The following is a 13,370-nucleotide window of genomic DNA, read 5'->3' as shown; positions in this document are numbered from 1 at the left end:
TTGTTAAATTCGGCCCGGCGCTTGGCCAGGTCACCCCCAATGTCCTGATAAATCCGGATCCGGTGGCCTTCCAAGTTACAGTTTTTGGATTGCCTGGCCCAGCGCATGATTCTTTTCTGGTCCTGATATCGGTGCAGCTTAGCAATTATCGCCCTCGGCTGATCCCTGGTTTTGGGCTTTAGCCGAAGTGGCCTGTGCGGTCTGTCGATTTCTGGTGGACTGGGGAAGCTGTCACTTCTCACCAGATTACCCAGCATTTGGGCCACATAGCCTGTGGGGTTCCTACCTTCAATCCCCTCCAGTAAGCCCAAGATTCGCAAGTTGTGCCGCCTCAAATGGTTCTCCTGGTCCTTGCCGTTTCCCTTTCAGGTTCCCTTGTGTCGCGACCAGCCTTTCCACCTCCTATTCCAGGGCAATGGTCCGGTTTGCAGCCCTTTTCAGCTCCTTGATTGTTTCTTCCTGGGCTTCCAGTCGCCTTTCTGCCTTGTCCAGGGCCACCTGCATGGTTGCCGTAGCTTCGGCAACCGCACCCTTCACCACAGCCTGGATGTCCGATTTTATTACTTCTCGATGCTCTCTTAATTCTCTTGAGAGAAACATCCTCCACCGATCCCCTGGTGTAGGGGGACTTCTCGTACAGCGGGCCGGTCCCTCTCATTCCGGCAAAGACCTAATTCCGCCGCCTCGTGCTGCTTCAGTCGTTTGCTGCTTGTTCAGGCTTTTTCCACTCCTGGTCTCCACTCGTCCTTAGAATTGGCTTCTGTTTGGCATCTTTTCCTTCATCTGTGTTTTGGTAGTTGTGTGGGGATGTTTTGTGGTGTTAGCGGGTGTTTATCGGACAAAAAGAGCCTAGTTTTCAGGTTCGTGGGAGGAGAGCCACCTGATGTGCGACTTCTCAGCATATCCCCGTCACCAGAAGCCTACCAAATCTTAAATACCCCTGATGAGGCATGGTAGCACAATAGTTAGCACTGTTGCTTCACAGCGCCAGGGCCCCGGGTTTAATTCCCGGCTTGGGTCACTGTCTGTGAGGAGTCTGCACATTCTCCCAGTGTCTTGTGTGGGTTTCCTCCGGGTGTGCCGGTTTCCTTCCACAAATCCCGAAAGACGCGCTGGTTCGATGAATTGGACATTCTGAATTCTCCCTCTGTGTACCCGAACAGGCGCCGGAATGTGGTGTCGAGGGGATTTTCACCGTAACTTTAATGCAGTGTTTAATGCAAGCCTACTTGTGACAATAATAAAGATTATTATATGAGCCATTTCTATTTTCAATATTTAAGTCTGCTATCTTTGCTTAATTAGTGCTGTTAGCAGACAGTATAGTTGTAGAATATGTTTTCATTGAAGAGGGGAGCTAACTAAAAGTCATTTTCAACAGCCTCCAAGCATTAATGCAAAAATACTGTTCAGAACCAAATGGACTTTTTTTTACCCCATTCCTATTCAACAAAATTGTAATCTATGAAAATGTAGGAGGTTTTATTGAATTATCCAGACGTAATTCAATTTTTTAATAAAATATTTGTGGACTGCGAGTGCTGGAATTAGTTTTCTTGGTGAAAGTCAGCTTTTGTAATAAATCGGGCCAGATTTTGCCATAGCGAGGTACGATAACAGTGTCTGCCATTAATTAGACTTGCCTTTGTATACTCAAACTCAAGTTACTGACAGTGGAAGCTGATAATGCTGTAGTGAGGGAAACGGCATCTAAGACCCAAGTAACCAGGGCAAACAACAGTGTATTTCCTTAATTAATGGTTGCAAGTGATTAACACTTATCCTATTGACAAAGGGTAGTTAGACTTGTAATTGCTAGATTAAAATATTTCCATAGCATCTATAGGATGCCAACAGTGCAGAATTTTGGTCCATCGGGTCTGCAACAACCCTCTGAAAGAGCACCCTACCTGTCCCTGTGACCCCACCTAACCTGCACACCTTTGGAGGAAACTGGAGCACCTGGAGGAAACCCATGTAGATATAGGGAGAACGTGCAAACTTCACACAGTCACCCAAAGCAGGAATTGAACCTGGGACCCTGGTGCTATGAGGTAGATTTAGTTTGTTTTCATTATGCAAGTACAGCAGCTTTCCGACATTCAATCCATTGATGCAGACGGTAAATGCAATTATTGAAAGAAACTAATCGCTGGACTGGACAGCAACCTATGGCTATTGGCATATAACCGTGCATCTGGCTTTTGCCTAAAGTTGCTTTGCCATTACGCACAAATAATGATTAGCACTATTAGCCTTGCAAATATTTTGATAGAAAAACCTTGGCCTATTAAGTTGTATCTATATTTAATTGATATTTTTACTTTTTTCATCTCTGCTTTTCTCATAAAGTTGAATTTAAAAACATAGCCCCATGTCTTTTAGAAACTTCAGATTTTGTAGTGAGTCTTTGACTAATGTATGATGCTGAAAGAAATTCTTGTTGGCAGGAAAGCTTTATATCATTAATAATCTAGTGCTGATTAAGAACAGAGATATATAAGTAGAATATTTTTAATTTTGCCAAGATCGTCTCCCCCTTTCCCTACCTTTTTGGCCTCACCAGCTTATTGTCTGCTCTTCTGAAAAAACAATTCTTCATGTTTCAGCCTTGTTTATAGGTGTTGTTAGATAATAATCCATAATAGAGCCTTAGTTAATTGGTGGGCCATGGCCAGTTGATGCAACCTTCACTGAAATTAGCTAGCTCATCACAGCCTTGAGAACAGTCCATGGTTTTGTGGCCTTAATTGGACCAGTTGCAGGCTGGGTCGACTTGTTCAGCTATCTTTATTAAAACCATTTTTACTTCATTTCTAAGTCTTCTATTTTTTCACGCTGTATAAATATTTTACTCTGCTGATTTTCTCAGCCTACAAGGTCACCAGGTACATTTCAGGACCTGGACCTAGATTCCAAAGCTTGACATGTAGAGATGGCGGAATGGTAGTTCCTCATGTATGTGTTGCAGCCAGATGAGGATGATGAACATGATGTGATGCCCATTTCAATTTTTGTTGAAATTTCAGGCATCACAAGTAAATCTTGTCAATGGCCACAGTCGCAGTGGCCTCCATCCAAATAGACATCAATCATTCAAAACTCTTGCAGAACCTGTATGATGATCAACATTACAAACTTCTCTACTCTCTAATTATTCTAATTACATCAAATAAATATCGACCATTTTTATACTTGGTGAAAGACACTTTAACTATAGTCTATCTTTCAACTTCATCCAAGTACTGATTGCTCATCAAAGGTTACTAAATGAATTGTTTTTTTAAATAATGTGGAACCCCAAGTCCCTCCAGCTCCAAGTACCGAGTTGGATTTAAGCATGAGTTGCCAAAGGAGTTGGTAATTCACATGATTGTATAATATTATTTTGTAAGTGTAAATGTTTTAAAGTATTTATATTAATCTCGGTAGCTGGAGTGCTTAGTAAAGGATTAGCAAATAAAACTAATATATATGTAAAATTGAAAACAATCTATTTTGTATTCTTCCTGCTCTAGGAAAGTGAGAAAGAATTGGAAGACACTGAGGAATACAAGGAAGCCCAGGCCACAATAGGATCAATCAAGCTAGAAGTCTAGAATCTTAATTATGATGTTTTGTTATAAATACTTGCACTGTATCCGTTCCATTCCATTCCCCACCATTTCAGTTTTGGGTATTATGACCCTGCTATTATTATTCTCGGGATCTATGTATGAACCCTGTGTAATCTGAGTTGCACAACAGACTCTGTACCCAAATTAATTGTGTGCCACATCATGGTGAAATAATGAAACATTAAATAAATGTACCTGCTGACAACGAACTGTCTTATTTTGGCTGTCCGTCTGAAAATATTGCTAAGAGATCTGTTCCATTTGAACTTCATGGATAAAGTGAGTGTGTATTTTGTGGTCTAGCAACTGATAATTGTATTTCAGCAGCTGCTGCACATTGGCCAAGTATGCTGGCAATATTTCTCAACAAAACAACTTATCTATGAACTGAGGCAGCGCGCAACTGCTTTGTTATTAATCAAGAACCTATCTATCTCTGTCTTAAAGACACTCAGTGATTTGGCCTCCACAGCCTTCTGCGGCAAAGAGTTCCATAGATTCACCACCCTCTGGCTGAAGAAATTTCTCCTCATCTCTACTTTAAAGGAGTGTCCCTTTAGTCTGAGATTGTGTCCTCTGCATCTAGTTTTTCCTCCAATCCTCTGCACGTCCACTCTATCCAGACCTCGCAGTATCTTTTTTTTTTCCCTTTTAAATTTAGAGTACCCAATTCATTTTTTCCAATTAAGGGGCAATTTAACATGGCCAATCCACCTACCTTGCACGTCTTTGGGTTGTGGGGGCGAAACCCACACAAACACAGAGAGAACGTGCAAACTCCACATGGACAGTGACCCAGAGTCGGGATTGAACCTGGGACCTCGGTGCCGTGAGACTGCAGTACTACCACTGTGCCACCATGCTGTCCTTGCCTCACAGTATCCTGTAAGTTTCAGTAAGATCCCCCCTCGTCCTTCTAAACGCCTATGAGAACAGACCCAGAGTCCTCAACCGTTTCTCATACGACAAGCTTTTCATTCCAGGGAGCATTCTTGTGACCCTTTCCAAGGCCAGCACATCCTTCCTTAGATACGGGACCCAAAATTGCTCGCTATACTCCAAATTAAAGTCCGGTCACAGTCTGACTGCAGCCAAGGTGTGTTAAGTAGCCACCTTGAGCTGTGTACTACCAGTTGTAGCATTACTCTAGCCTGACGCAAAGCCCCCATTCTCACAACACCCAGAGTTCCATTGACCTGTTCTCTGCCTTCTTGCAAGATTAAAAATAGTCTTTGTCTGGCCCCGGGTCACTGTCCGCATGGAGTTCGCACGTTCTTCCCGTGTCTGTGTGGGTCTCCTCCCCCACAACCAAAAAAGACGTGCAGGGTAGATGAATTGGCCACACTAAATTGCCCCTTAATTGGGGAAAAAAAGAATTGGGTACTCTTAAATTTTTTTTTTTAAATAGCCTTTTAATTGCATTGCACATTTGTCCAAGCAGGCAATGCACTCCTATTTTTACTGAGAGTGTAACCTGTTGCAAGGGCCACTGATACTGTACTTTAGGTCTGTTGGGTTTCTGGTGTAGTATACATTTTTTTGGTAATATAGCAACCATCCCCTGTAGCAATACAGTCAGAATCGTGTTAACAAAATTTGAGCTTTTTTTGATCTACAATTATTTTGGAAGACTCCAGACTGTATGATTCACAGGTACACATGCAATATTCAAGGTTATGTGCGTCATGAATATAATTATTTCAAATGAATTTTCTAAATACTGGATGGCCACATGAGGAAGGAGGTAGGCCACACAACCTATTGAAGCATTAGAGTTCCTGTCATGTTTAAATATATATATTTTAATTTATACTAAGCACGTGTTGTAGGTATAATTTGGGAACAATTTAAACAAACCTCCATATGTTCAAATAGCATCAACACCACTCACTCGGAAATAATCCTATTTCACAGCATAGCAGATCCTCTAGAAATTACACAATAACCGTTCTATATTTAACAGGCCTATAACACTCCATGTGACATGAAATTTATCTGCATGATGGAAAGATCAGCTAGTTTCTGTTTCTTCCTCTTGCTGCAAAAGTGCTGTGTTCAGGTTATTTTCAAAGGAGTTTGCGCCTGATTGACAGTTAAAACAGCAAGACCATTACTCATTTGACAATCTTGTGCGAGTTTCTTGACTCACTGAAAGTATTGGGACCCTGCTAATTTAATATTGAGAATTGAAAGATGGTCATTATGTTCTGAAAGAAGACATTGATATCTCCTGTAACACGGTGTTTTTAATAAAGCCTGTTTTTGTCAGCAGTGTTGGAAAAGTTATCCTTCATTGCACTCAAGTTTCTTCGTAACTTTTTTTTAACTGGTGCAAGTGAACGTCCTCAGTTTGTTCAAAATCGTGATGGGGTAGTGACATCGATCGGAACAGTGAAGGGAAGCGATGTTTCAAGTGTTAAAACTCCAAATAGTTACAAAGTTATAGAACTCCGATCATAAAAAATATATAGCAATTACACAAGTTGTAACCAATTTACTTTAATTTCTCTTGAAACTTGTGTTTTTGTTTCCCTGACGGTTTATTATATCCAAGAGTTACTGTCACTTTCATGTGAATGGCATGTGGAATATTTTTTTTTTCTTCTTTTTTTAAAATTTAGATTACCCAATTTTTTTTTCCAATTAAGGGGCAATTTAGCGTGGCCAATCCACCCACTCTGCACATTTTTGGGTTGTGGGGGCGAAACCCACGCAGACACGGGGAGAATGACCTCAGCGCTGTGAGGCGGTTGTGCTAACCACTAGGCCACCGTGCTGGCTGGCATGTGGAATATTAATAATTATATTAAAAACACCCCAGGACTGGCAGCAAGATGCTGGATTTACACCGTAAATCCAATGGCTGTGCGGAATGATTTGCGCTTCATACTGACCCTAACGTTTTCCTTGAATGGGAGCCGGGGGCTCCCTGCCTCCGGAGAGAAGCTGAAGGAGAGGCACTGGATACAGGAAGTTTGGCATTGCAGGGAAAGGCACCGAGTGTAGTGTGATCTCTGGTTGGCAAAGCGCTCAGTCTGACTTTAAATGTTTAAATGCATCAAACATTTGTAAATATATGCTTAACTGCTGGAAAGGAATGGATATATTCGGACAGAAATGGGATAAAATTCCAGCCAAGTATGTTTGTTGGCTGGTAACTGAAAAGTAGATGTATTGTAAATGCGCCCCATACCTTAAAAGGGGCCAGCAACGACATGGAAACAGGCAGGTTTGAGAACTTTGACACAGTTCCGTACCATGCAATATATAACTCCTTCCTTAGTGCCATATTTGACCTTGTTCATTTCTGCCCTTATTTTTAGGTTGTATCGACTAACATCCTCATGTCATTGAAATTAAAAACTTTTTTTCAAACTAATAATGATACGGACCGCTGAACCTGATGTTTTTCGCAAGAGTGTTGTCTATGCATGGCAATCTTTGCAGGGATAGGTATAAAACTGTTCACACGTTCGAGCTTTCCTTTAATAAAATACGCGGTTCTTTCTTCTTACTAGTATGTGAAATAATCTATTTAAAATCATTAACCAAGCCTGGCCTATTAAGCCGTATTTTATCCTGATTTCAACATTCTTCTTAATCACAATGCAAGGTGCTGTGAGATTGGACGGCTATTTGCATTACTTGGTTTGAAATATTTCACGGCAGGTATATTTTGGAAGGGCAAACTATGAGCTACTGTAATACACGGTGACTGTGTAATTCACGGTGACGTTGATGAAAATGACTCTAAACACATTCCAGGAACAATTCTAGTAAAACAAGTTAAGTGACCGATGGAGACAATGACCGAACAGTTAGCAGTCTGTCGTCTGCCACCATCTGGTGCCATTCCTGAGCTATATTGGCTCCGAGTCCTGCAAAACCCTAGATTTTAAAGTTTCCTTACTTCTAGCCAAATCCTCTCTTAGCCTTACCACCCTGCCATTGCCGGGTTCCCTAAACCTCTCCGTCTCTATCTATCCTTTAAACCTCTCTAACTCTCTATCCTTTAAACCTCTTCAACTCTCTATCTATCCTTTATAACCCCTTCCACCTCTCTATCCTTTATGGCACTATGCTTTTAAGATAAAGATAGATAGTTTTTTGAAGAATAAAGGGATTAAGGGTTATGGTGTTCAGGCCAGAAAGTGGAGCTGAGTCCACAAAAGATCAGCCATGATCTCATTGAATGGTGGAGCAGGCTCGAGGGGCCTGATGGCCTACTCCTGCTCCTGGTTCTTATGCTACCGTGTGGGCAGCACTATGGCTTCACAGCACCAGAGTCCCAGGTTCGATTCCCGGCTTGGGTCACTGTCTGTGCGGAGTCTGAACGTTTACCCGTGTCTGTGTGGATTTCCTCTGGGTGCTCCGGTTTCCTCCCACAAGTCCTGAAAGGCGTGCTTGTTGGGTAATTTGGACATTCTGAATTCTCCCTCGGTGTACCCGAATAGGCGCCAGAATGTGGCGACTAGGGGCTTTTCACAGTAAACTCATTGCAGTGTTAATGTAAGCCTACTTGTGACACTGAAGATTATTATTTTTTTTAAAACCACCTCAACTCTCTATCCTTTAAACCCCTTCAAATCTCTATTTATCATTTAAACCTCTTCAACTCTCTTATCCATCCTTTATACGCTTCCACCACTCTATCTATCCTTTAAATATCTTCACTTTTTCTATCATTTAATCTTTCACCTCTTTATATATCCTTTGAACCTCTTCAACTCTCTCTCTACCCTTTAAACCTCTCCGTGCCTCTATCTACCCTTTAAACCTCTCCGCCTCTCTATCCTTTAAACCTCTCCGCCTCTCTATCTACTCTTTAAATCTCTCTGCCTCTCTATCTACCCTTTAAATCTCTCTGCCTCTCTATCTACCCTTTAAATCTCTCTGCCTCTCTATCTACTCTTTAAACCTCTCTGCCTTTCTATCTACCCTTTAAACCTCTCCGCCTCTCTATCTACCCTTTAAACCTCTCCGCCTCTCTATCTACCCTTTAAATCTCTCTATCTACCCTTTAAACCTCTTCACCTCTCTATCTATCCTTTAAACCTCTTCACTTATTTTTCTATCCTTTAAACCTTCCACCTCTCTATTATTTCAACCTCTACTTTTTCTATTATTTAAATCTCTTCACCTCTATATCTACCTTTATACCTCCTCACCTCACTTTCTATCCTTTAAACCCCTTCCACCTCTATCATTTAAATCTCTCCACCTCTCTCGGTATCCTGTAAACCTCTCCACCTCTCTATCTATTCTTTGAACCTCTCCACCTCTCTATCCTGTAAACCTCTCCACCACTCTAACTGTTCTTTGAACCACTCTATCCTGTAAACGTCTCCACCACTCTATCTTTTAAACCTCTTCACCTCTTTCTATCCTTTAAATCTTTCCATCTCTCTATTGATCCTTCAAACTCCTCGTCTATCCTTTAATCCACTCCACCTCTCTATCTGTCTTTAAACCTCTCCATCCTTCAAACTTCTTCATCCTTCTATCATTTAAACCTCTCCACCGCCTTATCCTTCAAACTTCTTCACCTGCCTATCTATCCTTTAACACTGTCTACCTCTCTATATATCCTTTAAATTACTCCACCTCTCTATCTGACCTTTTAACATTTCCACATCTCTACCTTTTAAACCCCCCCCCCCCCCCCCCCCCAACCTCTCTCTCAATCCTTTAAATCACACCACCTCTATATATCCGTTCAACCCTACCATTTTTCTCTATCCCTTTAGACCTCCACCACTCTACCCTTTAAACCTCTTCACCTCTATCTATCCTATAAACTACTCCACTTTTCTATCCGTTCTACTCCTCCACCTCTGTGTCCTTTAACGTTCTCCGCTTCTCTATCCTTTAAACCTCTCCACGTCGCTATCTGTCCATTCAACCCCTCCACCTCTCTATCTACCTTCACTTCATTTCTCTCTGCCTTTTAAATTTGTCCACCTCTCTCCTTTAAACCTCTCTATACTTAAACTCTTCCATCCCTCTATTTATCCTTTAAACCTCTTATTTAGCTATCCTTTAAATCTCTCCATGTCTCTTTAAACTCCTACAGTTCTCTACCCTTGAAACGTCTCCGCCCCTCTAACTACCATTTGAACCTAACCATCTCTCTATCCATTAATTTGCTCTTAAAATCTACTCTTTGAACTAGCTTTTTGGTTTGTCCTAATATGTGTCCGGTTGAGTTTGACAATGCACCGGCGAAGGACTTTGGGGCATTTTCCTGTATCGGTGCAAGTTGATGAGGTTGGTAATATTTGGTGTTTCTCAATGGCGTGCACAGTTTATTGGAGGCTTGGAAACAGACTTTGGCAGCTGCCTTTGGTGACCTGAGAATTCTGACCAATGAGACATTTGGCCCTGCAAAATCAAACTGCGTCCAAAACGCGGACACAAATAGAACCAAATTCTTGGGCCAGAGTCAGGAGGCGGTAGGGTCGGTTTGGACAAAAGCAAGCAAATTAACTCAGTCCCTACAAATCAACACCGGAGCCAACCCTAAAGGCAAGATGTTCAGAGCAGCAAGATTCAATTTAAGGAGTGCCAGAGATTGTACAGGTTGGTTGTAGCCTGAGTTTCACCCAAGACCCCGTATGCGCGCACAGCCTAGCACTGACACCAAGTTCCAGCGGCTGAATTTCCGGGCATGAGAAATTTGAGCTTGAAACCCCTTCAGTATAAAGCCTGTCACATCACATCGAGTGCCAACGTTTCTGAAAGCGGGATGTATTTTGTTTCGCCTTTGCCCGACTCCCTCACTTAAACGTTGGATTTTCATTTTACAAAACAAAACAGATCCCCCCCCCCCCCCCCCTCTCTCATCCTCCCCTCCTGTTCTGCCTCATCCACAGACCCAGGCTCATTACCAGCGTTTAATGAGACCCCCGTACTCCGTGACACGCAGCCGCTCCATCTCATTAACGAAATCGCTCTTCAATGCTGATTATTTTATTTGGAGCCATAATTATATTTCTTTTGGCTGAATCACGATTTAATAGAGCACGCGTTCAGGGGCAGAGCGCCCCTTAATTGAAGGCTGCTGCGAAGATTTAGCGATGGGCTGCATGCGGGGCGAGGCGGAGGTTTGCGAGTGTCTGATCTGGCAAAGCAACCTGCCTTCCAGCCCCATTCTCCTGGCCTCGACACAGAGAGAGAGAGAGAGAGAGAGAAACATCCACACAAACAACTTATTACTTCTAATTCATGAACTGTCTGCGCTCTCACAAAATCACCTGCACGAAACAAGAATCTAATTTGTTAACCTGGCATTTCTGTAGATGGAAGATCGATTTTCTCTTCAGAATTCTCTAATTGAGTGAATATAGACGCCCGAATTAGCTCGGTTGGAAAAAAAAGTCAACAAAAATCATCCTTGTAAAATAAGCCATATTACCTCTGGAATAGCCAAATAATAAACGAACGCGGATCGAAAGGTCCCTGATTGAATGACAGTCATATTCTGGAACTAACTGGGTTTTAAAAAGCAGTGCTGCGCACGGTGTGAGAATACTAACTAACCGAGCTGAGAATTGCTGGAATTACATTTGTTTTCTTGTGATATTTATTAAAAGTCTCTCCTCATCTCCAGAGTGCGTGAAAATATCTACTTTCCACTCAGATACACCGCATTAACTTGTTCGAGGCGAATTTGTTTGTTTGTCTATTTTTATTTATTTGGGGGAAAAGATTGATGTGTTCTTATTATCGGTATCTTGTTAAAATCCAAATGGAGAGAGAAAGGGCGCTGTCGGCGCTTCCTTGAGGTTTTGCCTAATTAAAGTTTAAAATATATATATATAATTTGAAAAAGTATGTTTTTTAAATCCTGATGGATTTCTGTGTGGGTGTTTACTCTCATGTTTTTTTTTGCATAAAATAAATAAAAGCCCCCAATCACTGGCTTGTTTTATGTAACTGAATGACACAGAAAAGCATTGCTCTAATTTGCCGACGAATTAAAATTGATTCTTCTCATCAGGCAAGAAAATAAGAAAATGTGCGATCGTTAATTATTGTAGTGGACTCTTCATTACAAACGCCAGGGGTCGGGATAAGCATTGTTTTTTTTTAAGAAACAACAACAAACACGGAATCAAACCAGGCGAATGGCAAAGCAGATGAAGAAATAGCTGAATATCTGACTGAATGCATGGGCGAATTCTGGAACTCTTACAACGGTTTATAATCCGTTTATTAGTGTGAATTTTTGTGGGGCCATTTATCAGTAAGACAGCTAATGCGTTCATTCAGTCAGGAATTATACACAGCACACGGTTATACCACGGTCAACATATTTGGACTCAAGTCCTTTCATTCCCAAGACTTTTTTTTTCTTCCAATTTCATATGGCCAATGATATTTAACATAAATCAATTGTTTCCAACGTGTGCATGGCCAGTATTTGGAGGGTTTTGCTGCCTACTTTACGTTTTACTGAAAGGTATAATATTTACAATTAATTTTGTCTTGTATCGCTCTGCAGACTTTACGCTTTTCCAAATTGAGTTGGTTGGAATTTTCAGACTTTTAGATTTCAGGAGTGGTCGCTAAAAAAAAATAACCCAGTTGTAGCGGCATTTGTTCTTTTAAATAAAAATAAACAAAGCCAGTTTCTCGTCAGCCGACAGCGACGCCAGTAAATGGAAATATTACAGAAATCAGAAAAATAAAAATCCCAAACGCCCAGTTTCCACACCTTAACGTTAAAAACAACTTCGAGAGACAGTGTTCTGCGCTACTCTCCTATCTCCAGTTTGCCTTCTAACCGGGTTGTGTTTGTATACAATTGAATCTTTGCGTTCCACAAGAAACAAACTCAATAAATAAATTACATTACGGGCAACCAATATGTTTCCAGGCAGCTCTTTCGCCGCTGCCTTCGGGGTGAGCAACAATCTGAAAGCTATTTAAAATGGTACCGATCGCTTCCATAAATAACCCTCTGTTTTGTCCGGCTCTTCTCTGGACTCGATTCCGAGACCAAAAACAAAACACACTTTGACTTTGCTCCGGCGCCTGGCTAAAAATGTTGCTTCAGAAGAAGCTTCCAGGCCTCCCGAACGCTGTCAATTCTACAGTGGACGGATCTCCGCTCCAGTGCACCCACTCGGTAAGTTTGGTTGTCTTTCTCCCCGCCTCAACACCTGCCCCAAAACCATTTGCTTGTGGAATGTATTTTTCGCAGACAATCGCTGCCCCTGTGCTTATTTTGACTGCGGCTGCGGGTGTGACAGTTTGCAAATGTATTTCTGCTCACTTTGCCGTGGGCTCAGATTGAAACAGAAATCCAGCAGAAAGTGGAATGAGAGTGAGCGAGAACCCCATTATTTCTTTAGTCGGGACTTTTTATCCGTCCTCTATACCCGGAGGCATTTTTAAATAAGGATAGTTTGTCTTCATTTAAACTTAATCTCCCAGCAAATGTTAATTATGCTATTTTCTTATCCCTACACTTTGCTCTCTCCATTCGTCACATCGTGATCAAAGTTTCCCAACAGTTGTTCTCCCCCCCACCCCCCACCCCCATTTCCCCCTCCGCCTCGGCTTCCCAACCCCTTTCTCCTTGGACCAGGTCGGAAGTGTACAAACCTGCACAAGTATCCCTCTGTGCCGACATGAGAGAGCACAGCAGTGTAAGAAGTCATAAATGCAGCAGCTTATCTATCAATCACTCGGCTGCCATTACCAGTCGGCAGTAAACAGCGAATAATAAAACCAATGATCTCTCTATAA

The 13,370-nt window shown here is 41.9% G+C and overlaps 1 protein-coding gene across 1 annotated transcript in view; it reads left to right on the top strand.

Moving 5' to 3' along the window:
- tbca (tubulin cofactor a) overlaps nt 1-3,826 on the top strand; it is a 102,600-nt gene extending 98,774 nt beyond the window's left edge. The window contains exon 4 of the mRNA XM_038805546.1: nt 3,519-3,826. Within this exon, the coding sequence (XP_038661474.1) occupies nt 3,519-3,599 (81 nt within the window). The 3' untranslated portion in view covers nt 3,600-3,826. The remainder of the gene's footprint in view (nt 1-3,518) is intronic.
- Nucleotides 3,827-13,370: the final 9,544 nt, after the last annotated feature.

This window comes from Scyliorhinus canicula, chromosome 8 (genome assembly GCF_902713615.1).
Source record: "Scyliorhinus canicula chromosome 8, sScyCan1.1, whole genome shotgun sequence".
In the NCBI taxonomy this organism is placed as follows: domain Eukaryota; kingdom Metazoa; phylum Chordata; class Chondrichthyes; order Carcharhiniformes; family Scyliorhinidae; genus Scyliorhinus; species Scyliorhinus canicula.
Note: the sequence above shows the minus strand (reverse complement) of the source record. Positions and strands in the feature narration are given on the sequence as shown.